Source organism: Ichthyophthirius multifiliis (genome assembly GCF_000220395.1).
Source record: "Ichthyophthirius multifiliis unplaced genomic scaffold scaff_1120509251426, whole genome shotgun sequence".
NCBI classification, from domain to species: Eukaryota; Ciliophora; class Oligohymenophorea; order Hymenostomatida; genus Ichthyophthirius; species Ichthyophthirius multifiliis.
In genome coordinates this window covers 105,197-132,546 of record NW_004085885.1, presented here as the reverse complement: position 1 = coordinate 132,546, position 27,350 = coordinate 105,197, and the positions used below count along the sequence as shown (strand labels likewise).

Below are 27,350 nucleotides of genomic sequence, written 5' to 3'. Positions count from 1 at the left end.
TAAATCATAATCATTTAAAACATTTATTTGATTAAGGAATGAATCCTAATCTTTTTGATTAAATCCTAGAAATATTAGCTAATACAGAAAATAAGTTATTTTCTATTTTAAATTTATTTAATTTTTTTTTTTAAATTAGCCTTTCTTAAGTTAATTCAATTTTTTAAAATTTAATGGAAGTAAAAAACTTTAATGAATTACTTAATAAAAACTAACTATCATTAAAAAGTAATTAACTATTTTAAATAGTGGAAAATATATGTAATTTATATTTTGTTAAATAAAAACAATAGGATTTAATGAAATTCTTGATAATTTATTTTAGTTTAAATATATAAATAAAGAATAATATTAAAAATTATAAAAGGAAAGCTAGTGAATAATAAAGGAAAAAAATAAATATTATAATAAAATTAATATTTTTTGTTAAAATAAAATTAAAAAAAATAAATAAAAAAATATTCATCTATAAATAAATATTATTTATATTATTTAAAATATAAAAAAAATTATTATAATTTATTCGAAAAAAAGAATATTCTATAATAAATAAATACTAATAAAATTATATATAAATAAAAATTAAAGTTAAATTTAACAAAAATAAAAATAAAATATCCTAACCTAACATATTAATTTAAATAAGACAATTTTATTTTTTTTATTAAGTCATTTTTATTTTTTCACATCATTCGTTCTAAAGTTAAATTTTATCATTTAATTCTTTTATATCACCATTTTATTTAAATTTGCTATATTTTATAAAATGTTTTTCATAAATATTAATAAGATTTTATTCAGTTTTTAATGAAGACCAAATTGCACCTATTTAACACGGAAAAACAAAAATAAAAACTTTCATAAAAAATTTAGCCCATTTATTTTGAATTCTATTGATAAGAGGAATTTTATTATATAAAAATACTCCTGCTAAACCTCCTGCTAAGCATCCTCCAACTAAATATTCCCCAAAATAAAAACTTTCTTAGCTTTTTTTTAAATCTTCTTCATCATATAACATAATATGTAGTTAGCCTTTATTAGAATTAAACATATCTTCTTGGAATTTATATAAATGTATTTTTGGATAATATTTAAATGTAAAATCATGATCGTAATAATCTCGAGGTTACATTTGTATTTCGATATATTTTTATTTAACTTTTATTATTTATTTATATTTTTATTTAAACAAAAAAGAAATATTTTGAATTTTTTTTTTTTTTTAATTAAGTAATTGTTTAACATTATTTGACTTTAAATAAAAATTTAAAGTTTAAAATAAATATTTAATATTTTATAAAATAAGTTTTAAAAAAATAAAAATTTTAAAAAATAAAAATATTTCATAAAAATAACAAAAAAGTATGAGGGAGTGGGGGAAGGTAGGCAGATTTAAATATTTGAATATGATATAATAATTAATTTATATTAAAAATAGAAATATGCTCATAATCATATATACTCATTAAAAATAAAAATTAATATTATTAAAAATAAATAAAATTTTACAAATATTTATTAATATTTTTTTTTTTAAATTAATTATTTATATTTTTTAAATTTAATTTTTTAGTCAATTTTAAATATCACTTTTTACTTCTTAAACGTATGAATGATGAAGATTTAAGTATAATTTATACTAAACTACATTTAAAACTTTACTAAAAAATATTTTAATCACAAAAAAATATAAAAATCATATATAAAAAAAGATGATTTCAATAATTAAAATTAATATTCGATTCACAGCAATACAATAAATAGCTAAGAATCATTAGAGGACATTACTTTGAAAGAAGAGTCGTAAGAAATTGATCAAATATAATAAAAATAGCTTTTATTAGATGAATGTATATAAAAAAATTAATCTATTAAAAAATAGATTAATACTATAATATATATAATAAAAAGAAACTTATTTTTAATTAATAATTAATATGAATGATTTAGCAGTTTTAAAAATAGAATAAAATTAATAAAAAGAATCATTATAAATATTATAAAAAGCAGAGAAAATGCTAGAAGTAAAAAAATAAATATATATTTTTAAATTTTGTAAAAATCAAAAAAAGTTTGCTGCAAATTGTGGAAAAACGATTGATAGAAATTTAATAATAGTAGTTTTATATAATCGTTCTTGTGTATATTAAAGGTATAGAAAAAAAATAAAAAAATATTAACAATATATAAATTATTATTAATATAATAGTTTATAGGTTTTAGATAAATGTTCAAATTATATAGATGGGGTTATATATAATTTACAAATAAGTTTATAGGAAGACGGATAAGCTTAAAATTAAAAAATCAAAAAAGGAGAAAGTTAAAAATGCATTAATAAAAAATTCGCATACTTGATAAAAAAGCAAATGTTTTTAGTCAAATCATATTTGTAAAGTTGCGCTGTGTACTCATAATAAGGATAGTAAAAATAGTATTTTATATATAAATAAAAATTTAAAAAAAGCCATCAAAAAGCATTAGAAACAGCAAACTAAAGCCTTGAATTAATAAAGAAGATATTAAATTAATGTTTAAAGTTTTGTAAACAAAGTTTAAAAGATTAAGAAAATTCAATTTAGAAAATTATAATAAATTAAGCACTATTAAAAATAATTAATATTTAAAAAATTATTGAAATTTAAGATAATGATATATATTAGGAAACTAAAAAAGCATAACATATGTGGAAACAAAGTGTTACAAAGAAAAATAAATTAATTAGCTTAAAAAATTAAGGAAGTAATTGGATATAAAGTTTTAATATAGGTTCTATTATGCTTATGAAATCTTTAAAATATGAAGATTTATCATTTTTTGGGGATATATTGTTAGAAATATCAGATAAATCATTAATGAAAAAAATTATTTATTTATCAATAACATATTTTACAATTGCTACTGAAATGAGATTTATTGAAACCAATTAAAATAAATAAAAAAATATAGGCAAAAAATAAATTGAAAACGAAAATTTAAAATAGAGCAAGTTTCTTCATTTAAAATCAATTAATATTATTTGTTCCAATATTTTTTAGAATTGTCCTTTTATAAATCACTTAATCACTTCTTATTGTAAGCATTATAATTAAAACTTAGAAGTAAGAAATGTTATTATATATATATATATATATATATATATATATATATATATATATATATATATATATATATATATATATATATATATATATTAATTTATAATAAATTCAAAAAAAAAAAAAAAATAAAGAATGAGGAAAGTTTTAACTCTTTTAATGATAATATTAATAGTTCTTAGCAATAATTATTTAATATAAATAATATAGGTTAATAAGGTACATTATATAATTTTATTTTCAAAGAAGAATAATATATTTTTATTAATTACTTTCCTTTTTAATAATGATTTATTATAATGTTTATAATATTTATTATTAAAAAATAAAAAAAAGGTAATAATAAATATTTTCTATATTTTTATTGGAATTTATAAAAAAATAAAAATAAAGAAAAAAAATAAAATATATATTTAATAAATATTCAATTAAAATAAATAAAAATATATAAATTATAACTTATAACTTATATATATTAATTTTATTTAAAAATATAAATTTTATTAATAAAATAAAAATATATAAATATATAAAAAGAGGAATCTTAGTGTTTAGAAGAAATAGTTAATAAATTTATAAATGGAACGAGTGAAGATGATTAAAATCCAAATGAAAATAATACAATAAGTTCTATAAACAACAACACTAATAAAAACTTAATAGAAAACAGCTAAAAATAAAATAAAGAAAAAATTAATCATAAAAAATAACGAGTAAATCAATATAATAATAATTTTATTCTTAAGAAAATACTAAATTCAATTCACCAAGAGGAATTCTTAATTTAAGAAAATCAACTCCGACATTATAATAATAATATTCTACAACAAATAATTTTTAATATTAATAAAACTTTACTTTAATTAGAAAAAATAATAAAAATTTATTTGAAAAACATCAGAAAAAAAAATGCGAAACAGATAGATAGGTTGAAAAAAGTAAGCAAAATTTAAAAGAAATTGTAAAAGTAAAAAATAATGAAAAAAGAAAACATACAACTACTTCTTCATCTTTGAATAAGAAAAGCATTCCATCAAAATAATCTTTTCTTTAATACTAATTCAATCACATATAAAAATTATTATCTTTATATCCTTTAAGAAAAGAAATCATTAAATAATTAGCAAAAGAAAATATTAAGTTTGATATTAAATAAAATCTAAATGACTTCAAAGTTAATAAAATTTAAAAACTAATATACCCAGATAATAACAAAAAATGATACATATAAATTTTCTAAAAATTCTATTTAAATAAATAAAATATTTATAATATATATATAAATATATTGATGTATTTAGATAATTATTTTTTTTCCATACTTTTTTTTTTTTAAACATATATTTTAATTATTTTTTCAGTCTTTATAATATGATTTTTTATTTTCATTTAAAAAAAAAAAAAAAGTTATTAAAAAAATAAAAAAAACTATTCAAATAAAAAATATAAAAAATATGTCAGTAATATAAGATGAAGAATAATAAGATTAAATAGATTAAGTTAATCAAAGTTAAAGTATATATCGAGATGATATATCAGAAGAAGACCATTCTTCACAAAATTCATAAAATGAAAGTAAGCAAAATATAAAATAAATGTTCTATTCATTTATTGGTGGAGGGGCTAATAAATAATTAAATAAAGTATGTTGTATAATACCAATAAGAAAAGAATGGTCTTTAGCAACATAATTAACTTTGTTTTTCTCGGTTTTATTAACATTTACATTGGTAATATTATTTGGATTCTTAATATTTTATATTATATATACTCCAAGATATTTAAGATATGGTTTAAATAAAAAATTAGAGTATGATTAAAATAATAGAATAGAAATGGCATTACAAGAATATAGCTTTTAATTTATGAATATATTTACATTTTATAAATTTAGCATGGAAAAATTTGCAAAAATATACTTAAATTAACTAAAATTAGATAATACCTTATTTGAAATGTTAAATCCTTGCGAAGTACTTATAAATAATTAAGGTGTTGAAAATATTAAAATTATCTAAGATTTTGAAAATAATCCAAAAAAATATATAAAATTAAACAATTATAAAAACCCAGTTTCATTTTAAACTTATAGCTATGTTATATTTGGTTAAGCCGAATAAAATATAATATTATAAAATTTTAATTCTATTTTACCTTTTTTTAACAGCTTTTATAATCATTTTTATTCTTAAATTATTGCTATGCATTTTTATGATATAAATGATTAGTTTCTTGCATCTTTTCCTGCAGGAGCTTTATAAAATTAAAAAGAAAAATAAAAGTTTTTCTAATAAATCAATATTTATAATTAATCTGTATAGTTTGTTTACGATGAATTCTTAAAAAGAAATATCATTAATTATACTATTGAGTTAAAAACATAAGTAAATAAAAAAAAAATTATTATTTATAAAAATAAGATGAAAAATATTGGTTATTTTAACATAGAAATAGACTCAAACTAAATATTATAAATAAACTAACAAATAAAATAATTTAATGATAAAATAGAAATTATTTTAATAGATAAGAAAAGTTAATAAATAATAAATGAAAATTTTTATAATACATAATAATAAATCAGTATAATTTAAAAGTAAGGCTTTTCATTAAAAAGTATTCTTGAAATAATAAAATAAAGCCCAAACGACTAAATAAAAATAAATAATATAAACTAAACAAAATATATAATAAAAAAAAAAGTTCTAGAAGAGTTCATAATAGTATCAATAATGGAATAAAATTTATATAATTACAATTTAGAAAATATATAAGAATCATTAAACTAAATAATATAATTAAGTGGAATAAGTATATTAGTTATGTGTTCTATTGTATGGTTTTTTTCTTATATTTTTATATTTTTTTATTCAAAATATTTAGTAAAACCTATAGCTGCTTTAAGTAAATTAGCAAAATAAATAAATAAAAATTAAGAAAAAAAAAACTCCGTTTAAGACATTAAAACTTAACTTATGGAAATTAAGGCTGCAGATAAAATTATCAAAGAATTAGTCACTTCATTTACTAATCTTGTAGCTTAATTAAGTGGTATGAGGAAAATTATTAATAAAGATACTGGAAATTTATTAAATAATAGTAACTAAGAATAGATTTATCCAAAAAATTATTATAACTAAGAATGTAAGGAAATGCTCGATATATTTAATAGTAGCCTTCCTAATTACTCTAAATTTTAAGAAGAAGAAGGATAATATGAAAGTGAATGTGATAGAATTAAAACAAACTAAACTTATTATTTAGATTTAGTAAAATAAATTAAGTTGAATTAAAATAATTAAAAAACAAAACTTCTAATTTAGTAAAAGGTATTGTAAGATATTTTACCTTAAAGTTTATAATTTTATTGATTTTTTTTTATATTAAAAATATTATTAGTGAAATTTTATTTTTATTAAATTTAAAAATAATGTATAAATAGATAAATAAAAAAAATATATATAAATCTAAATTTTTTTAAGACATAAAATTATTTAAAAAGTATATTATATAATTATTAAATCTTAACAAATATGTATTCTATTTAACAATATAAAATAAAAATTAAATTTTAAATTAATTTATAACTAAATTCATTTTAAAATGTAAATGTAAATATATTTATATTTAATCTAAGAAAAAATATCATTATACCTATAAAAAAATTATATTTAATACTAAAGACATCAACATATAAGTAAAATATTATATAAAGTAATAAATATTTCCCTTATTATTTAATTATTTTTATAAAAAGAGTAACAATAAAAAAAATCAAAATATTTAATAATACAATAAACCAAAAACTATTTTTATTTTTTTAAAAAATAGATTTGATAATATATCATGTATATACATAATTCAATAAGTTTTTCTAATATAAAAATTAAAATAATTAATAATAAAATCAATCAAACATACATTTACTTAACAAAAATATTACACTAAATAATATCTTATAAATCATCTTTCTTTTAAAGATAATTTATTAATAAAGGAAATTTAAATATTTTATATTATATATCCTTTTAATTATCAAAATTATCTTCAAATCAATTATTTTTCTTTTCCCACTTAATATTCTAAGCACATTATTTTACTTTTTTAAAAACAAAATTTTTAAATTTTTTATATATATATTATAAGACCTATTTTTTATCAGATATAATAGGGATATATTCTCTCATAGTAATAATACTTGATTTAGAACTCCATAAATAAATATTTTTTCAGCTTTATTATTTAAGATGTTTCAAATTTCAAGTATTATAGAAAAACTACTGTATTAAATAATTATAATTTAATTTCTATATGTGTCACTTCGTTCATTATTTTTATTATTTTGATATTGTCTAAAATGAAATAACCCGATATGAAATATTTTTTTTGAATAGAACTGATTATGGATCCCTGTGTAAAAACTAGTCTGAGAAATTCTTTATATATGATATATTGAATATATTTATTAAAAGTGCTATACCATCGTTTTGGTTAGTTATAGATATAGTAATCCATAAATCATATTGAAATGTTTTTTTCTATTTATAGAATTTTTTTTTTACGGAAATAGCTTGTGCCTAAATGGTTAAATAAAATAGGAAACATTATATAAAATTTATTTAAAGTAATATTAAATAAAAAAAGTATTTACTTTTATTCAATAATAATATGTGATAGGAATAAAATATTTAGAATATATACTATAAAAATTTAATTATTTATATATATATATATATATATATATATGAATATAAGTTTTATCTATAAATTGGATTGTTTTTTACTTTTTTTCTAATACATAAAAACGAGGTAATGAAGCAAAAAAAACTTTAAAATTAAGTTATAAATATGATATTCTATTACTTTTTAATATGAATTAAGAAATGAAATAAAATAATAAATAAAAAATTAAATTCATTCCTATAATATAAAACTTTAAATTAGGTGAGAATATAATGCATTTAATTTTAAGAATATAATTTTTCTACATGCAAATAAATATTAAAATAAAGATATTTAAATTGTAATAGTAATTTATAAAAATAATTAAAACGTGTTTTGGAAATATTTCTTTTATTTAATACTTCGAACAAGCTATTTTTTGTTCACTTTTTAAAATACAAAAATACAAAGAAGTTAGTTTATGTAATCAGTAAACAAATTCCTTTAGGTTATGAACAATTTTAGATGTTAAATAATGATATTATTTATATTTTATTAAAAATATTTTTATTTTTTTTGATTAATAAATTTAATGCTTTTTATACAATAATTGAAATAATTAAAGCTAATAATAAATAAATAAAAAAATTATTATATTTAGGGACCATAATAAATATAAAATAAATAATTAAAAGCAAAAATATATTTATGAATATGAAAAATTTTTTGTTAACAAAGAAATAAAAATAAATATTGTTAGTATTACTGTCCTCGAAGAACATGATATTTATAAGACAATTTTATACTAAAAAATTCTAACAAGAAAAATAGTAATTTATTCAAAACTGAAAATTTTATAATAATCATAAATAAAAATTAAAATTATAGAATAGAATAGATAAAGAAACATTTAACTTAATAATTATGAAAAAATAAATTATATAAGGATAATAAGTCATTATAATAAAATAAAAATAAATAAACTTATGAATATCTGATATAAGAAAAAAATAAAATTATTTCATATAAAGTAATCAAGAATATTTTAAATTAAAAAATAAATAATAATGTTATTGATTTAAGTAATATAGATTAATTTATAAACTTTACTAAACTCAATTAATTTTATTCTCCTGAATTTTCAAATAGAAAAAAATATATTAAATTATTAATTCAATATTATATGTGCATAAATAAATACAATTTATTATCAAATAAACAAAAAATTAATTATGTAATAAATTAATTTACATAAATTCTGATGATATTTTTTCTTTTATTGAATTTTAATATGATACATTTTAAAATTGAATTCTTGAACAATTAAAAAAAATTCTTGAAGAATTAAAAAATTAACTAATTTAAGAATTAGTAAAAAGAAAAGTACTCTTTTTTCTTATATTGGTTATTTAAATATAAAAATGTTTCTTCAAATAAATACCCATATTAATGAATCTAATACTAAATTATTAGTAGATTATTAAAATTAGATATATTATTATTAGCTAAAGTGGTAGGGAATTATTTTATTTCAGACTAATAATAATAATAAATAATTAATTTTTTCAGTTTAAAAAAATAAATAGAATTAATCTTTAAAAACTATTAATCTTATGATAATATAAATATTGTGTCTAATAAATTCAAAATAAAATTAAAATTATAAAAACGAATTATTAAATATAATAAACTTAATATACTAATTTTTATAATGCTAATAACTCAAGAAATAGTAATAAAAGTTAAATAAAAAAACACTAATTTCTTTAATATCAATCAATAATGATTATTTTTAATTTTTTATTTAAAAAAATATAATTATATTATTTATTTTTAATATCAATCTATTAAATTTTATAAAAATAAAATAAAAATATTTTGTGTTTTATATTTCAATTTACTTCGTTATTTTATGTATTTTTTTGTTTAACAAATATTTTAAATATTTGATATAAAAAAAAAATCAAATCAAATATTTATATAATTAAAAAAAAAATATATTTTATTTTAAAAATATAAAAAAAAAAATGATTGTTTTTGGAAATAAATACGAATATTTAAGAGTTACAAAAGAAGAAGCATTATCCATTATACATCCTGGTAATTAAATTATATAAATATATAAAATATTTATATAAAAATAGAAAGTTATATATAAGAATTTGATGGTAAAACAAGAAAAAGAAGGATATTTTAAGATGTTCCTTATAACGATTTTGAAAACTAAAAATTAAAAGAAATTGAATAAACTTGCTTTGAATAAAAACTAAATCATGCTGTGTATTTTAAAATGAAAAAATAATATTTATATTTTTTTAAAAAAAGACTTCAATAAAAAGGATAATTATTAAAGTTTTTATATTCAAATAAATTTGATATTTAAAAAACATATGAAAACTTAAAGTTATATATTCAATGGTTAATGGATCCAAAAACATTTCAATTAAATAATGTATCAAAATAGTATTTAGAAAAAGGGTTTGCTTATTTAGGCGGGAGAGATAAATAATATCGTCCAAGTATTATTTTTGATGTGCCAAAAATGCTTTCTGTAGAACTTAAATTAGAAGAAATATTGCCTGTTTTCAACACTATATTATGGATGGCCTAAGAATATTAATTTTATAATAAACATATTGAAAACTGGTAAGTAATAATATAAACTAATTATTTGGGATTACTTAACTTTCCTTTTAAAGTAAAATAGTCTTTTTTAATATATAAAAATTTTTAATAAAAAAAAAAAAAAGCTTTTTGATTAAATATCGAAATCAAGTACCATTTATTTTCCTGTAAATTTGGAAAATATATTTATTTTACATCCTTCGAATTCTTTAAAATTATCTTGGAATTTAGTTAAACGTAAACTAATAAAGTTTTTTATTATTTTGTTATTTTTTTAAAAAAAAAAAAAAAGCTTTTATTCCAAAAGAATCATAAGAAAAAATATAATTTTTAGATGGAGATGATGTTAAAAAGCAATTACTTAAAGTCTTTAATCCAGATTAATTAGAATAAAAATATGGAGGATCAGTCACTGATCTTGTAAATTATTTCCCTCCTTATGATTTTAGGAAAGGAATATATATATAAAACATATAAACAAACCAAATATAATAAAATAATGAAAGTAAATAATTGGAATAAAATAATTAATCATTTTAAAAATAATAAAATAGCTAATATCCTATAATTATGGAAAATTAACAATAATCATTATAACCATAAGTTTTATATTAGTCTAGGCTTTCTGCTCATTATAATAATAATAATAATGATTAAATTGAATATGAAAAATATAAATACCAAAAGTAATATCCTTAGGATACAATCTAATAAAGCATGCATAGAGTTTCTTTAAAAAATTAAAATTATATTTAAAATACTCCATAAATTAAAATATCCCAAAATTTAAATTAATATTAAATTAAATAAAATGATTAAAATTTAAATAATAACAATTAGGAAAATAACATTTTACAAAATATAGATTATTTAAATGAAAATAATTATAAAAGTTCATATAATTATAATAAAATTGTTTAATCTTAAAATATCTCATAAAACTATTAAATTAATTATTTTAATAATGTTCCATAAAACTATTAAGATACTTACTAAACTAATTATTAATATAATTAGATGAATATAAATTCTAGTGTAAACCCTTATTATTCTGTTTAAGGAAATTATAATAGCAGTAAAGGTAGACCTTATGATTCTGTGAAATACAAACAGCAAAATAATTGTGATCCCAGTATAATTTTAAATAATATTTTTTTTATTCAATTTAAATATTTTAAAAGCATAAAATATACTGGATGATGACAATAAAAATATTGAAGATAATCAATTAAAGTTTTAAAGTATAAATTACAATTCTGCTTCATATAATTATGCTTATGATTATGATAATAATTACACAAATAAGAAAATGTAAGAACATTATAATGCTTGTGTAATATATTGATAAAAATGTTAAATAATAAAGATTAAATATTAATATACAAAATAATATAATTAATTTTAATTCATTAGAAATATAAATTAGTAATATAAAAAAAAAATATAATATTACATTTAATATACTAAATATATAAAATAATATAGAAACAACATTAATTATAATTTATATATAAAAACTATACTATTGTATATATTTTAATATTTGCCCTAAAAAATAAATTACATTATTATAATAATTAAAATAGATTATTATTAATAAACTACATCATTATTTTTATAATTAAAAAAATAAATATTCGATATATTTAAAAATATATAAATATGGAAAAATAAATAAATATAACATAATTATATTTTAATTAATTAAATTTAATTGCATTGTTTCTCTGTCCACATGAAATTGTTAATATGTTTTTAATATCTAATAATTAAAGCTTTTAAAATTTAAGAAAAAATGGTTGGTTTTGGAAACATTATGCCTAATTATTTTCTTAAAATTAAATAGATTTTACTAATAAAAATATTGAGGAAATTAGAAAATAATTCACTTAAGAAATATATTTAAATAGATTTATTGAATATAAGTTAGATAAATGGAGTATTTTTAATTAAAATTACAAATGTCATATTTCTTGTATAAGATTTTATAAAAAAAATATTGAAATAATATTTAGAGTGTAAGGAGACAATAGCTTAGGAAACATTTAAAGATCTGATAAATGTTTATTACAGATAAACAAAAAAAATTTTTTCCGTTTAAATAATAAGTATAAAAGTCTTAAGGATAAAATAATATTGAATATGTAAGTGGAAGCCTTTACTTCGATATTAATAACTGTGTTTTTAAATAAGGAGATCAATTTTTTTTAGTTATGGAACTAGTGGATATTCTATAGAACTACTACTAGAACTCAAATTAGATTATTTAAAATATATATATTAATATAATTTTTGAATAATATTAAAATAAAGATTATATTTATTATTGTTTGATTATTCTTTTTTATATTTTTATGTATTTTTTAAAAAAAAATATTCATTTAATGATAAAAATTATTTTCTTCTTAACTTTTTTTTTATTTTTTTGTTTAAATTTCTTAAAAATAAAATAAAATAAAAATATAAACAAGTAATATTTTAAAATATATAAATTTAAATGTATTAATATTTTATAGAACAGTAATATTGATATAAAAAAAGAAATAATATATTGTTTTTTGATTATATTTCATATTAAAAAAACATATTTTAATTTTTTCTTTATTAAAACACAATTCTATTTTTAATTTTTATTTATTGTGTTGGCATATTTAATATAAATTTGTATACATTAAAAAATATAAAGAATAAATGAAAAGAAATTTAAATTTCGACAAAGAATTCGGTAAATTTCAAATACAATTATAAAAAACTAGTGGAAGCATATAAAATAATATAATAAAAATTTAAAAATAAGGACTTTAAACATTAGGGAATATGTTATCCACAAGACCAATAATAAATTAAAAAAATAAAATCAATGTATAAATAGAAAGTGAATAATAATATTTAGAAGTAACAGAGTAGAATAATGAAGAATTAAAAATATAAAAAGAAAATTAATTAAAAGCATATAGAATAAAATAATAAAAAATATATGAAGTATTTTAAATATAATATATGTTTTTTTTAAAATAAATATTTAAATTAACTAGCAAAAATGCATTTAGTTTAATAAAAACAAAGTTAATAGTAATTAATAATACAAATAAATAGGACATCCATATTATTATTAAAATAAAAATATAAAGTATTATGTAATTATAATAACAAATAATAAAAAATAAAATTATATATTAAAACAAAATTTTTAAAAAGATCAGTGAAAACTCATTTTTTATATTCGGATATAACAATTTTATCAGAAAATCAATATTTTATATGACTGAATCAATGTTTTATTAATTTATTTTAAAAAAAAAATATTAACTAATTAACATAAATTAAATAAAAATATAGTTATTATGAATATTTAATGATGGTTTTTATTATTGTATAAATTATTGGATATTCTATTTATAATTATAATGAAAGATTAAATAATTAAGATGATTCAATATTAATGAATAATATAAGTTTCTATTTTTAAATAATAAGCAATATATTTTTTAGTATAGAGTTTATTTTAAATATAATAACCTAAGGATTAATTTTTGGTGAATATACTTATTTTAGAAATTATTGGAATATTTTATATTTTATAATTATAATTTCTAAGTAAAAATAAAATATAAAAATAAATATCATTATAAATATTTTTACAATAAATGTAATTATATTATTAAAGTTGGTTTTCATTATATTTAAAAGAAGTTGAATTTTTTCAAATATTAAAACTAACTAGAATACTTACAATTTTTAAAGTTTCATCATAGATGAGAATAACAATAGAATCGTTTATTGGAAGTTTTAAGCATTTACCAAAAATTTTTGTGCCTTTATTATTTGTAATGTTATATTATACAATAGTAGGAATAAGTTTATTTAATAGTCTATAAGAAAACAGATGTAGATATACCAAATAACCTGTTTTAAAAGATGGAAAATTAGAATGGCCTATCGACCCTTCTTTAAAATATACATGTGGAGTTTTTGAATGTCCTGAAAACAGATATTGCGGAAATCCAGGTGATTATGATATGCCTTTAAATCCTGAAGAAAATAATATTCCAGAATTATATTATGGATATGATACATTTGATTAATTTAGTGATACTTTTTAAAGTATTTTTTAATTTTTGAATGTTACTGGATGGAGTTAAACTACTTATATTGTATATTTTAATTTTTTAATTTATTATAAATTTTATATATAATTATGTTTTATTTTAAATATAATTAAAACAAATTGTTAGTTATGGAGATCATAATATAAAACAATTACAGGCGCTTATTTTATTTCACTTATCGTTTTACTTGCTTACGTGTTTTCAAATATATTACTTGCATCTCTTTATTAAGGATTTTTGTTATAAAAAACAATCAAGAATAAAAATCTAGAAGAAATAGAATTATAAAATGATGAAAATAATTAGTAAATAAATAAAACAAATAGAAATTAATTAAAAAGATAAAGTGTATTAAGCATAGAATTATAAAATATATTAAGAATAAAATATTAAAAGAAAAATTAAATTTAGAATTAAATAAATTAATAAAATTGTAATATTTTTAGAAATATTATGAAAACAAGTATATTCAAAATATTAACATCTGCAAATAATATATTTTAGATAATACTATTAGCTATAGACAGGTATATATAAAATAAAAATAGTAAAAAATAAATATATATTATTTATATTTAAATTTATATTTATAAATACATATTTATATATATATATATATTTATTTATATGTATATTTAATAATAATTAAATAAATCTATATATATTTTTATTTAATAACTTTTTAAAGATATCCTATTCATATTAATGAATTAAGAATTTTAAACTTTTGCGATTTTGTTTCTCTTATATTATTTTTTATAGAAATAATAATTTGTATAATAGGGAAAGGTTTTAAAATTTTCTTAAAAAATAATTTTAATAAATTAGATTTAATAATTCTCTCTACTAATATTTTATGTTATGCTATGATTGGGATATTAGGAAATAATATATTTGAATATGATAATAATTTAACATTATTATGTAAATCATTTAAAGTTTTTAGAATAATTAATTTTTTTTTATATTCTAAATACTTTTTAGCAATAAAGTTATTATTAAAATCATTTTTTTTAACATTATAAACTATTAAAAAGTACATATTTATTTTGATAGTTCTTGTTATTTTCATAGCTCAAGTTGGCCGTGAATTATTTGCATAAAAATATGATTTTAATTAACCCAATAATTAAAATATTATCTTTTCAAATTATCGAATTAATTATGAAAATTTCTAGAATAGCATTATCGCTTCATTAATGATATTCTTTAACGAAGAATGGCATATGACTATGTATAATTATAGAAGAATAATTGGAAATAGAAGTAGTATTTTTTATATATTAAGCATTTTGATTGGCTAAGTTTTGTTTATTAGGCTTTTTATTGGCATTTATATTAATTATTTCATTAAATCTCTTAAAACCTATGAAGAAAAAATGAAAGAGGAAGAAAATATATTATAATAAAATAAATAAAATATTAATAATTTTCTAAATAATTTTTTCAATTAATACATTTTGAATTAAAATAACTAAATATAACCTGAATAATATGATTAAGTTAAAGTCGATTATAATAAAAGCCCTATAAATTAAAACGGCTTACAATTGAAGGAAGATATAATTATTGAAAATAAAAAAAGCAATCTTGTTTCTTTTCCATAATCCACTAAATTCTTTTAATCAAAAATGTAATAATTTAATACTAATAATAATTAAGAAAATTAGTAACAAAATAAATAATATTTATAAGAATAATAATAGAATAATCCTTAATTTTAATTTATTACAGAGAATGTTGATGATTATAATAATTAATAAAAAAAAAGTTAAAATTTTAAATAAAAAAAGACCACTAATAAAATTAAAAGAAAAAAAAAATTATAGGTTAATAATATATTTGAATATAATATTTAGAATGAAAGATAATTAAAAAAAATATATAACAAATATTCATCAATTGTATCAAAAAATAAAATAATACGCAACAACACTCTAAGCAAATAGAGTGACTAGAAAATTTAAAACAATTAGAATTATTCATTATTTATTTTCAGTTAAACTAATCCTTTTCGAAAAATATCCACAAAAATAGTTGAATCTAAATACTTTGTAATCATAAGCATATTAGTAATAACATTTTCGTGTATAACAATAGCTATGAATACTCCTTTTTTACCAAAAGATAGTAAAATAAAAAAAATATTAGATTTTTCGGATTTCATAGTAACAGGAATATATGCATTACAAACAAGTTTATAGATTGTTTCTTAAGGGTTTTTATTTAATGGTTAAAACTCATATTTGATTGGAAGCAAATGGTATTGTCTAGATTTTCTTATTTTGATAATTTCCTTAACAAGATTTTCTTTTAAGGAAGAATACGTATCTTTCGCTAAATTTAAAGCTCTTAAAATTCTAATTATTTTCGAATATTTATCCAGAAAAAATGTTCGTGTAAAATTCACTATAGAGGCTTTCTTTAAAAGTGTTCCTAGAATAATAAAGCTTTTTTTATTTTCTCTACTTTATCTTTTTATGTGTGGAATTATGGCTACAAAATTACTTAAAGGTCGCCTTCATTCATGTTAAAGTGATTAAGATATTGATATAATAAATTCACTTGTATAAACAAGTATCGATTGCATGGATTTAGGAGGCGATTGGGTACCCAATTTATATAATTATGATAATATATTTGAAGCAATGTCTACTTTATTTATGGTTATGACTACTGAATGTTGGTAACCTTTAATGTTTGATGCTTATGATTCAGTAGGAATAGGATTTTAGCCATAAATTTAAATGAATTCTTTTTATGCAATTTTTTATTTGTTGTTTTTTTTCATTGGAAATACATGTATATTGAATATGTTTGTGGGAGTTATTGTAGATACATATTAATCATTATCAGAATCATAAAGTAATTTAGATAAATTGCAGGAAGAATAAAAAGAATGGTTTTTCATAAAATAATCTATTTTTAAATTAAATCCAAAAAAAAAAATGCAAGACCCAAAAAACTTCATAGAATTTTTTTTACATAAACACATGATAGTAGGAAATGGATTAAATTTTTTCTTCTATTTATTTATTGTTGTTAATATTATATCTTTTTTACTTTTCCATACAAGATAATCATAAGAATATACTAATATTCTCAATTTAATAAATTTTATTTGCACTTGTGTTGCTACGGTTGAAATTTTATGTAGAATTTATTGTTTGAAAATTCATTATTTTTATCAATTTATTAATATACTTGATTTAATTATTGTTGGCTTTACATTTAGTGAGATATTTATCACTTATAATAATAGTATTAAAATTAAATCGTATTCTATATCAAATAGAACATTTGATGCGGTTTCTAAAGCATTATAAACATTAAGGCTCTATCGAATAATAAAGCATATTCGAAATATTGAAAAGTTATTTAATAGTTTATTCAAAGCTCTTTCTGAAGCAAGTTCCATATTAATAATAATGGGCTTTTTTTTGTACATATCAGTAATAATATCAACAAACATGTTCCCTTTTTTAAAATTTTAAACAAATCTAAATGGATATGATATTCATTTTATGAATTTCCAGTAAGCTTTTTTTACTCTTTTCAGAATCGCTACAAGTGAACAATGGTATGTGATTGTGGGAGAAGCTTCTAGATAAATGCAACCGAACTTTGTTTGCAGAAACGATATATTTACATATGAGGATTATGTTGAATATGGTTAGATGGCCTGTGGAAATAAATTGGCTTACTTATTCTTTTATTCTTATCATTTAATGTTTTCTCTTATTATTCTTAATCTTTTTATAGCAACAGTGATTTCGGCTTATGAATAAGCTTTTAAAGCAGATGAAAGTGCTATTGATCATTATTAGCTTAATGATATTCTCTAGTTATGGCAAAAATATGATCCAAATGCGAAAGGGTTTATAAATTACAAAGAATTCTGGAAATTTTGTGGAGAAATTGCAGTTATTTATGGAGTTGATTAGTAAGATTTATTAAACTAAAATTATAAAAAAATCTTTTTAACAGCTCTTTAAATACCTATTTATGAAGATCCAAATGAAAGGATATTTTGCTATAAATTTCATGATGTAGTCACTAAAGTTTCTAAAATTTCAGTTACTATTAAATTTGGTGTTACTAAGTAAATTTTTTGTTATTTTAATTTTGCTATTTTTTATTTATTTTATATAGTTTAGAACCTGAAGATGAAAATCTAATTTAGGAATTAGATAAATTGCTGAATATAAAAAGTATAAAAAATGTTCACTTGATGAAATAAACAAAACTCACAAGTGAAGATATGGCAGCTATTTTCATTTTGTAAAAAAAAATGAGAATTTGGAGAAGAAAAATGAAAAATAATTAATAAGAAGTCCCTCTTTATGATCTTAAAGATATTATGAAAAGTATGGTTAATACTAAAAAAATTACAAAAAATAATTTAGAAGAATAAAAAGGAGAATCAAATGAAGAGCAAGGTTTTTTTAATTAATTTTATTTTATTCTATTCATTTTAAAAAAAAAGATTTAAAAAATGACAATAATGACATTAAATCTTTAAAGTTAGAAGAGTTTACTAATTTTATGTCAAATAAATATGAAGAAATAAACCCTTAATTAAATATTATTGAGATATAAAATAAAAGATCAAGTTAAAAAAGATAAAAAAACGAAATAAAAACATCTGAGTGGTAAAAAAGATGAATATAAATAAAATAATTTATTAATTATTAGTAAAAAAATCAAATTAAAATATTTATATTTTATAATTTACTTTACATTCTATAATATTTTTAAAAAAAATTCTATTATATAAATTATAATATAAAAATAATTAAATATGATTTAAAATGATACTTAATAACTTGTGTTTAATAAAAATATAAATTCATAAATATAAACTAAGTATGAAAATGTTTTTTAAATACAATAAAAATTATATTAGATTATTATAAAATATATTCACAAATAAAAAAAAAAAAAAAGTATCTTTATAAAAAATATATTAAATCAAAAGCCTTCCTAAAAAATCAAAAATAATTTCTATTAACTTTAAATCCATTATTTTTCAACCATTATAAATTATAAATCTTTGACAAATACTTAACTCCTGTATCAGGTGCAACTGTAACAATAGTTGCAGGTCCTTCAAGACTAGAAGCCAATTAAAGAGCCGCTACAACATTAAGTCCTGCACTTCCCCCAAGCATTAAACCTTCGATTTAGCTTAATTTATGACACATATCAAATGCATCTTAGTCTCCTACTTGAATAATTTAATCAATAAGTTCACAACATAAATTTTTAGGGATTGAATCTTTCCCAACTCCTTCGACTTTATATTATCCAGGTTTAATAAGCTCTTTATTTTTCCAGAATTAATAAAATACACTACCTATAGGATCTGCCAAGATACACTAAATTCTTCCTTCTGAAATATCTTTCAAATATTTAGAAGTTCCACTAAAAGTCCCTCCTGTAGAAGCACTTGCAATGAAGTAATTAATTTCATGATTTGTTTATATCCATAACTCTGGTCCAAGTGATTTATAATAGGCTTAAGGATTTAAAGGATTATCATATTAATCAATATCATAAAAATCAGGATTCTCTTTACACATACTTATTGCTTTATTCATATAATGTTAATCTGAATCTGCTGGAACATCAGATGGACAAACTATTACTTCTGCCCCATATGCTTTTGGGGCGTCAATTTTTTCTTAACTACACTTTTCACTTGTTATTACTTTACATGGATAACCACGTAAGGAGGCTATAAAAGCTACTGAACAAGCAGTATTACCTGATGATGCAGCTATTATTGTCATTCCTTTTTTTAATTTTTAATCTTTCTCAGCTTAATCTACTATATTAAGTGCTATACGGTCTTTTATCGAACCAGTAGGGTTCATATTTTCACATTTTATAAATATTCTTATACCTCGATTTATATATGGATTTATTCGCTTTAGCTCCAATAAAGGAGTATTTCCTATTTAATCTATAATATTAGTAATATTTAATTTCATTTATATAATATATTTTTTTTTTAATTTTTAAATTTAATTTTGGATTTAATTTTATATACATAATTATTTGAAATTTCATATATATATTTTTCATCTTCCATTATATTAAAAATAATAATTAAAGCTATTTTTTATATATTTTTAGATAATAATTACGAAAATTATTAATTAATAATAATAAAAATTATTTTATATTTAAATAAATATTAATAAAAATTACTTTAAAACATAAAAGAAATTAAATATTATTTTTTTTAATATAGAAATTTAAATAAAATATATATAAAAATTTATATAAATTTAATATTTTTTATAGTTTATATAATATTTTTATTTATATTAATTATATATTATTATAATTACGCAATTTTTATAATTATTAATTTTAAATTAAATTTATTTTTTAATATGTAATATAATTTTAAAAAATAATCCTAATATTTTTATTAAGATTAGAATTAAATAAAAAAAAAAATTATAAAAATCCTTAATAAAAAGTAATATAAATTTATATATTAATTTTTAAAATATTTTTATTAATTTATTTTTTATTTTTTTATTTATTATTAAAAAACAAAATTAAATATAATAAAAGTAATACAATAAATATAAAAATAAAATTTTAAAAAGATAAAGTTTTATAAGAAATATAATAATATATTTATAAATATATAAAAATATATATAATAAAATATTATATAAGATATATATAAAAATAAAAAAGAATATAAATATTTATATATTTATATATTTATATATTTATATATATTTTTTATTATTATTATTTTAAAATTATAATAAATATATAATTTAAAAATAAATACATTTTATTTTTTAATTATTTTAAATCTTTTATTTTATAAGATATTTTTCTATGAAATTTTTGTATGATATTTTTGCAAATTATATTTATATTATTATTAAAAAGGATTTTTTTTATATATAACATGTGTATTTATTTATTTAAAAATAATAAATTATTTATTTATTTTTTATTCTAAAATTATTAATCAAATTTAGCACTATATTATTTTAATACAATTTTTTTATTTTAATATATTATATATATATTATATTTTTTATTTTATATTTATTAAACACACACAAAGCATTTCTTTTAAAATATTCAATATCAAATTTATTATTTATTCATTTTTAATTTGATTTTTTTTTTTCTTATTTATAATGTTATATTCAATTTTTTTTTTAAATTATTGTAAAAAAATTATATTCTTAATACTAAGTATATTTATTTTTTTATTTAATATGTTTAAATATATTTAAAACTTTATTACAAAAAAACAATTATATAAAAAAATTATCAATTTTTTTATATATTACTTTTTAAAAATTTTTCTACATTTTATTTTAAAACTTAATTAAAGAAAAAATGCCATAATATATTTTTTCTATCCGATAAATTTAATTTGATTAATAGTTTTATTATCCTTTGTTAAAAATTATTTATATTTTTATATAAAAGAAGAATAAAATAAACAAAAATTCTTAATTACTTTTAATTATTAAAAAATTAAAAAAAATATGGATTATACAAAAAACTTATAAAAAGTAGTATTAGTTGGTGAAGGTACAATTAATTCTTAAATATAATTTTTATAAATAATGAAAGCAAATATAAATAAATATTTTAGAATAAAAAATAAATGCAATCAATATATAAGTTATAATAATAAAAATAGGTAGAGTTGGCAAAACATCAATAGCTTTAAGATATTGTAAAAATGAATATACAGATTAATAAGATACAACAATAAATGCCTCATATTTAGAAAAATAAATAGTTTTACCTGATGATGAAATAATAAATATAGCAATATGGGTAAATTATAAAAAAAAAAAAAAAATTAATACAAAAAAAATTTTTTTAAAAGGATACTGCTGGTTAAGAAAAATTCAGGGCAATTGCATCTATGTATTATAATGACGCAGAATGTGCAATTATTGTTTATGATATTTCGTACAAAGAATCATTTGATAAAGTTGATTTTTTATTTAAAATAAAAAAGATTATTTTAATAAAATTCTAAAATTAGGTCAAGTCATGGGTTAAAGAATTGTAAGAATATGCAAATGATAAAATTATAATATGTATAGCAGGTAATAAATCTGATTTAGAAGGAATTAGATAAATTGATAAAAAATAAGCTGAAGAATTTGCAAAAAGTATTGGTGGATACCATTTTTCAGTTTCAGCAAAAGCTAATATAGGAATAAAAGAAATGTTTTAATATATAGGATATGGTATTTATTTAATATTTTAATTTTGTTTTCATTTGTTTATTGTTTATTAAGTTTAGTATAAATTTAATTTTTTTTATTTAAGCAAATTTTTTTTTATATAAAAACTAATTTTTTTTAATTAAAAATAATATAAAGAAATCAAAAAAAGAGGATACAGAAGAAAATCGTAAGGAAGATTTTCTATTAAATAAAAAAATAAATAAGAGAAAAAAAAGGATAAATGCTGTTGAAAATAAATAAATAAATATATAAATTAATAAAGAAAATAAATGTATTTAGAAAAAAAATAGATCTAAAATAATAATAAAAACATAATTAAAATTTATATAAATATTTTTCATAAAACTTAATTTTAATAAAATAATCAAATTTCTAATATAATTAATATATTTTTTAATAATAAATGTAATTTAAGATTTTTTTTTTTTGATATATATCTTATTATTAAAATTAAATATTATAGAAAAAAAAAAAAAAAAACATTATTAATTATATTTAAATTATATAAATAAATTTTATTTATAAAATAAAATATAAATAAAAATAAAAAACAATAAAAATAAAAATATAAATATAAATATATATTTATAATATAATAAAATGTAATTATTAGTATATATTATTTTGACTAAAATTAAATACTTATGATTTTATGATTTTATGATTTTATAATTTTTATTATATACATATATATATAAATAATATTAATTATATATATTATATATATTTTTTATTTATACAAATATCTAAAAATTTATATTTATAATTATTCTCTATCTTTTGGTTATATTAAAATAATTAAAAAAATATTAAATTAAATATGAAAGATTAAAAATAATCTTAAAATAAAGAAAATACTATAGCAAATTAATCCAAACTAAACAATTAAAAAACTTCAAAACCTACAACACCCTAGTACTCAAAGCTTACCACTAAAAATACTAATAACAACTAAACTAAAGATCAATAAAAAACTAATAATTAAGTTAATAACACGCAAAATAATAATTCTAATACTAATACTAATACTAATACTAATACTAATAATACAGTAACTAATAATATTAATAATAACAATAATAATACGACACCAAAATCAGAAAAAACTTTATTAAAAAAAATCCTCTTCCTAAATAAAAAGCTATTGAAAAAAAATAACCTATTAAAAAAACTATAAATTCCTCAAAACAATCTATAAAACCAATAACAAAATCAGTCAAATAGGTAACCTAAAAAATAATCTCAAAAAATATGAAAACTACTTAAGAAACTACAAAAAAAGCTTTGTTCTTAATAACAGGAAATGTAAAATAATTTTAAATTATAAATATATTATATAAAATTTTAACATTAAAAATATAGAAAAACAAATTGCTTGAATTTTAATAAATCCTAACAGCTAAGAATATACACTTAGAATCCTAAAATATTGATTGTATTTTTTTTAAAAAAAAAATATTTAAAAAAAAAAAATAGTGCCAGAATTATAAGGAAAAGATTTAGATATTGCAAAAGAAAAGGCTTTAATTGCTTTCTAAAAAGTAAAAAAATTAAAAATAATAATATAAATATGTATATATAAATGTATATAAATATATATATATATATATATATATATAAATATATTTTATATAATATTTTTATATTTTTTTTTAGAGTAATAAAAAATCTGTTTTAACTGAAGATACATCTCTATGTTTTAACGCTTATAAAGGACTACCTGGACCCTATATGTAAATAATTATTATTATTAGTTAAATATTTATATTATGATTAATATTTATAAAAAGAAAATGGTTTTTAGATTCTATAAAACCAGAAGGGTTGCACAAAATGCTCTCAGGTTTCGATGATAAAACAGCTTATGCTTAATGTATCATAACATACATGAGTAAAGAATTAAAAGAGCCTATTTGCTTTATCGGATAAACACCTGTAACATTTATTTTTTATTTTCACATATTTTTTTATTTTTTTATTTTTATTTAAAAGGGTGTTATTGTATTTCCTCGAGGAGATAATGCTTTTGGATGGTTTATATATTTTATTTATAAATATATTTTTATGTATTTAAATTATTTATATAAATAGGGATCCGATATTCTAACCAGATGGATATGATAAAACGTATTAAAAATTAATTTTAAATTATTTTACTAAAATAATTATTAAAAAGATATGCTGAATTATCTAAAGAGGAAAAGAACAAGATTTCTCATCGTTTTAGAGCTATAGAGAAAATGTTAGAATATTTTAATAAAGATTAATGAATAAAAATTAATATTTATATTATATATTAAAATATAAATATTTAATAATAAATATATAGACAAAAATATAATTTTAATTAATAATTTTAAATAATAAAATATCTTTTTTTAAAAATAATATAAATATAATATATACACAAAAACAAATGTATACATATAAAATATTTTTTTATAAATTTAAACAAAATTTTCAATATGTTATTATATTTTAAAAATTAAATCCTGGTTCTTTATATTCAAAATTACGAATTTAATTAATCACATTATTATAACTGTTATTCGATGATATGTCATCTTTCTGACTTAAAGAAAAATGGCTGTAATTTTTTATATTTTAAATCTAATTTTTATAATCATTAGAGCTTGGAGTTATATCATTTATCAGTTTATTTTGAATTATTTCGAAATTTCGATTTTAGAACTCTTATTCATTTTAAATTAATAAATTTATATCTTTAAATAAAAAGAAACTAAACTCATTCTAATTAGTGGCATAAATATCATTAGAAGGACCTAAAGAACCAATCAATTTAGAATTGATTTATAAATTTAAACATTTTAAATTCTAATATTCAAGATCATTACTAGGGTTGAAAGATTTGATAATTCTGAATTTTGATTAATAAATTTCTTAAAGAGAAATGTCATTTTTTTGTGTGATTTTAAGAGTTTTAGATTAAAATTATTTGCTTTAATAATTAGGATTTTTATTACTAGTAAAGAAGAAAGAAGATTATTAAATAATATTTTAAAATTTTTCGCTTAAGAAATTAATATGCATTTTTTTCTAATTATTAATTTTCTAAGGACATTAAGTTTAATGAAGATTAATTTTTTTTAACTTTTTTTCTTAAGTTGAGATTAAAGTTATTTATAATTTCCAAATTTATCAAAATAATAATTTAATTTATTATGTTCGGTATTTTTTTAATTTTCTAAGTTTTTATAGCTCTATAAGTTTATTTAATTTCCTAAGTATTTTTATTTTTTTATGTTTTTTTATAAAATTTATTATTATTATTCATTATTTTCGTCAAGCATTTATATATTAGATACATTCTACTCTGTTATATTTTTATAAACTTCGATTTTAGAATCTTCTCCTATAATTTCTTATTATTAAAAACCTATTTTAAATTATATGATATCACTTAAGCTATTTTATCCTTATATCAAGTATACATAAATTTAAATACTTTTTATATATCTTTCTTATTATAAATTTTCAATTTCTAGTATGAAATTAGATAATATCTAACTTACACGTTGTTAATTTGATATTAAATAAATATCTTTGTAATTTAATTAGTAATTTATTTATATTTAATTGACTTTATTTAAAAAATGAAAAATTTATTTTATACTAAAATTCTTTATTAATGCATTCTAATATAAATATGTATTCTAAAATTTATCTTATATTATAAATTTATATAGTATTAAATTATTTATTATTTGATTTATATCAAATACCAATTTTTTAACATTTTATTTTTAATCTTACTTTTATATATACTTATTTAAGAGTTTCTAAATAAACTCTATATAGTAAAAATATTTCTCTGATTATATTTTCGATTTTTATAAATAATAGCCTTAATATTTCGTTTGTTCTTCTTCATTAAAAATTATACATGATCCTAAATTATCTCCCCAAAAAAATGTTGAAACTTTGAATTAATACTATCTTAAAAATTATATTATTTTAATTAAAAAGTAAATATTATATCTTAAGTAAAAAACCTATTTTAGTCTAATGTGTAATCTTTTTAAACAGCTATGTAGCTAACGAATGAATCACAATTTTTTTAAAATTATTCATTTGATTATTTAATGAAATTTTTTTTCTACAAAATAAGTTTATAAAAACAATATATTATTTTATATATAAAGGATAATAAAATTTAAAAAAATAAATATTATGTATTACTTATTATTAAACTAACAGTTTAATTATAACATTTTCCAATTTAGAGTTTTTATCTTCGCAATTAATTTAGTTATAGTTTAAATCTTTATTATTTTAAGAATAATTATTTATGTTTACAAATACTGATCGTAGAAATTTTTTAAATTAATTTTAATTATTAGATAAAAAATATTTATCACAATTTTAATTTTAAAAACATAATTCTACATTATTTAAAATTTATTTATAACTTACAAAAAACACATTAGAATCTAATCCATGTTTAATAATTCTTTTTAATTATTAAAACTTTTATTCGTTTAAAAAATTATCTCTTTTGATGCTATTGTACCATAAAATAAATAAAACTTAAGTAAGAGAAGTAGCAAAATAAGAAATTATTAAATATGAGAAGACCA

General features: G+C 16.2%; 6 protein-coding genes across 6 annotated transcripts, besides 43 other annotated features; 5 read left to right on the top strand and 1 right to left on the bottom strand. All coding sequences in view use genetic code 6, as the record gives it.

Annotated features, from left to right (window-relative positions):
• Positions 1 to 1,309: 1,309 nt before the first annotated feature.
• Positions 1,310 to 1,358: a microsatellite.
• Positions 1,359 to 1,506: 148 nt separating this feature from the next.
• Positions 1,507 to 1,560: a microsatellite.
• Positions 1,521 to 1,575: a microsatellite.
• Positions 1,576 to 1,847: 272 nt separating this feature from the next.
• Positions 1,848 to 3,992, top strand: IMG5_201480 (hypothetical protein; the record flags this gene model as incomplete). The annotated part of the gene is made up of 2 exons (XM_004023958.1): positions 1,848 to 2,155; positions 2,213 to 3,992. The coding sequence occupies 2 exons, from the start codon at positions 1,848 to 1,850 to the stop codon at positions 3,990 to 3,992; spliced, it is 2,088 nt and encodes a 695-aa protein (XP_004024007.1).
• Positions 3,119 to 3,197: a microsatellite.
• Positions 3,574 to 3,620: a microsatellite.
• Positions 3,993 to 5,585: 1,593 nt separating the features above from the next.
• Positions 5,586 to 5,631: a microsatellite.
• Positions 5,632 to 6,722: 1,091 nt separating this feature from the next.
• Positions 6,723 to 6,783: a microsatellite.
• Positions 6,784 to 7,820: 1,037 nt separating this feature from the next.
• Positions 7,821 to 7,847: a microsatellite.
• Positions 7,848 to 9,073: 1,226 nt separating this feature from the next.
• Positions 9,074 to 9,115: a microsatellite.
• A 633-nt stretch (positions 9,116 to 9,748) lies between these two features.
• Positions 9,749 to 9,809: a microsatellite.
• On the top strand, positions 9,791 to 11,588 carry IMG5_201470 (hypothetical protein; the record flags this gene model as incomplete). Its single annotated transcript, XM_004023957.1, has 6 exons — positions 9,791 to 9,863; positions 9,908 to 10,043; positions 10,089 to 10,413; positions 10,514 to 10,625; positions 10,681 to 10,808; positions 11,406 to 11,588. 6 exons carry the CDS (start codon positions 9,791 to 9,793, stop codon positions 11,586 to 11,588), a joined length of 957 nt encoding a protein of 318 aa, XP_004024006.1.
• Positions 11,139 to 11,179: a microsatellite.
• Positions 11,170 to 11,218: a microsatellite.
• A 356-nt stretch (positions 11,589 to 11,944) lies between the features above and the next one.
• Positions 11,945 to 11,988: a microsatellite.
• A 42-nt stretch (positions 11,989 to 12,030) lies between these two features.
• Positions 12,031 to 12,070: a microsatellite.
• Positions 12,071 to 13,743: 1,673 nt separating this feature from the next.
• IMG5_201460 (hypothetical protein) lies at positions 13,744 to 19,162 on the top strand (the record flags this gene model as incomplete). Its single annotated transcript, XM_004023956.1, has 6 exons — positions 13,744 to 13,985; positions 14,056 to 14,542; positions 14,624 to 15,024; positions 15,186 to 18,599; positions 18,650 to 18,936; positions 18,984 to 19,162. The coding sequence occupies 6 exons, from the start codon at positions 13,744 to 13,746 to the stop codon at positions 19,160 to 19,162; spliced, it is 5,010 nt and encodes a 1,669-aa protein (XP_004024005.1).
• Positions 15,050 to 15,171: a microsatellite.
• Positions 15,056 to 15,132: a microsatellite.
• Positions 15,064 to 15,135: a microsatellite.
• Positions 15,068 to 15,132: a microsatellite.
• Positions 19,163 to 19,428: 266 nt separating the features above from the next.
• On the bottom strand, positions 19,429 to 20,406 carry IMG5_201450 (hypothetical protein). The gene has a single exon (XM_004023955.1). It carries the CDS (start codon positions 20,371 to 20,373, stop codon positions 19,489 to 19,491), a length of 885 nt encoding a protein of 294 aa, XP_004024004.1. The 5' UTR covers positions 20,374 to 20,406; the 3' UTR covers positions 19,429 to 19,488.
• Positions 20,407 to 20,626: 220 nt separating this feature from the next.
• Positions 20,627 to 20,681: a microsatellite.
• Positions 20,682 to 20,747: 66 nt separating this feature from the next.
• Positions 20,748 to 20,789: a microsatellite.
• Positions 20,790 to 21,127: 338 nt separating this feature from the next.
• Positions 21,128 to 21,173: a microsatellite.
• Positions 21,130 to 21,208: a microsatellite.
• Positions 21,136 to 21,259: a microsatellite.
• Positions 21,143 to 21,205: a microsatellite.
• Positions 21,165 to 21,203: a microsatellite.
• Positions 21,217 to 21,278: a microsatellite.
• Positions 21,222 to 21,257: a microsatellite.
• Positions 21,279 to 21,353: 75 nt separating the features above from the next.
• Positions 21,354 to 21,389: a microsatellite.
• A 643-nt stretch (positions 21,390 to 22,032) lies between these two features.
• Positions 22,033 to 22,982, top strand: IMG5_201440 (hypothetical protein; the record flags this gene model as incomplete). The annotated part of the gene is made up of 3 exons (XM_004023954.1): positions 22,033 to 22,078; positions 22,191 to 22,330; positions 22,383 to 22,982. The coding sequence occupies 3 exons, from the start codon at positions 22,033 to 22,035 to the stop codon at positions 22,980 to 22,982; spliced, it is 786 nt and encodes a 261-aa protein (XP_004024003.1).
• Positions 22,817 to 22,881: a microsatellite.
• A 290-nt stretch (positions 22,983 to 23,272) lies between the features above and the next one.
• Positions 23,273 to 23,336: a microsatellite.
• Positions 23,274 to 23,334: a microsatellite.
• Positions 23,276 to 23,320: a microsatellite.
• Positions 23,277 to 23,334: a microsatellite.
• Positions 23,277 to 23,348: a microsatellite.
• Positions 23,349 to 23,394: 46 nt separating this feature from the next.
• Positions 23,395 to 23,428: a microsatellite.
• Positions 23,413 to 25,083, top strand: IMG5_201430 (hypothetical protein; the record flags this gene model as incomplete). The annotated part of the gene is made up of 8 exons (XM_004023953.1): positions 23,413 to 24,057; positions 24,115 to 24,187; positions 24,229 to 24,293; positions 24,409 to 24,485; positions 24,543 to 24,687; positions 24,745 to 24,785; positions 24,844 to 24,879; positions 24,929 to 25,083. The coding sequence occupies 8 exons, from the start codon at positions 23,413 to 23,415 to the stop codon at positions 25,020 to 25,022; spliced, it is 1,176 nt and encodes a 391-aa protein (XP_004024002.1). The 3' UTR covers positions 25,023 to 25,083.
• Positions 23,753 to 23,798: a microsatellite.
• Positions 23,753 to 23,837: a microsatellite.
• Positions 24,307 to 24,375: a microsatellite.
• Positions 24,315 to 24,390: a microsatellite.
• Positions 24,338 to 24,398: a microsatellite.
• Positions 24,691 to 24,726: a microsatellite.
• A 2-nt stretch (positions 25,084 to 25,085) lies between the features above and the next one.
• Positions 25,086 to 25,119: a microsatellite.
• Positions 25,120 to 25,944: 825 nt separating this feature from the next.
• Positions 25,945 to 26,024: a microsatellite.
• Between the last annotated feature and the right edge of the window lie 1,326 nt (positions 26,025 to 27,350).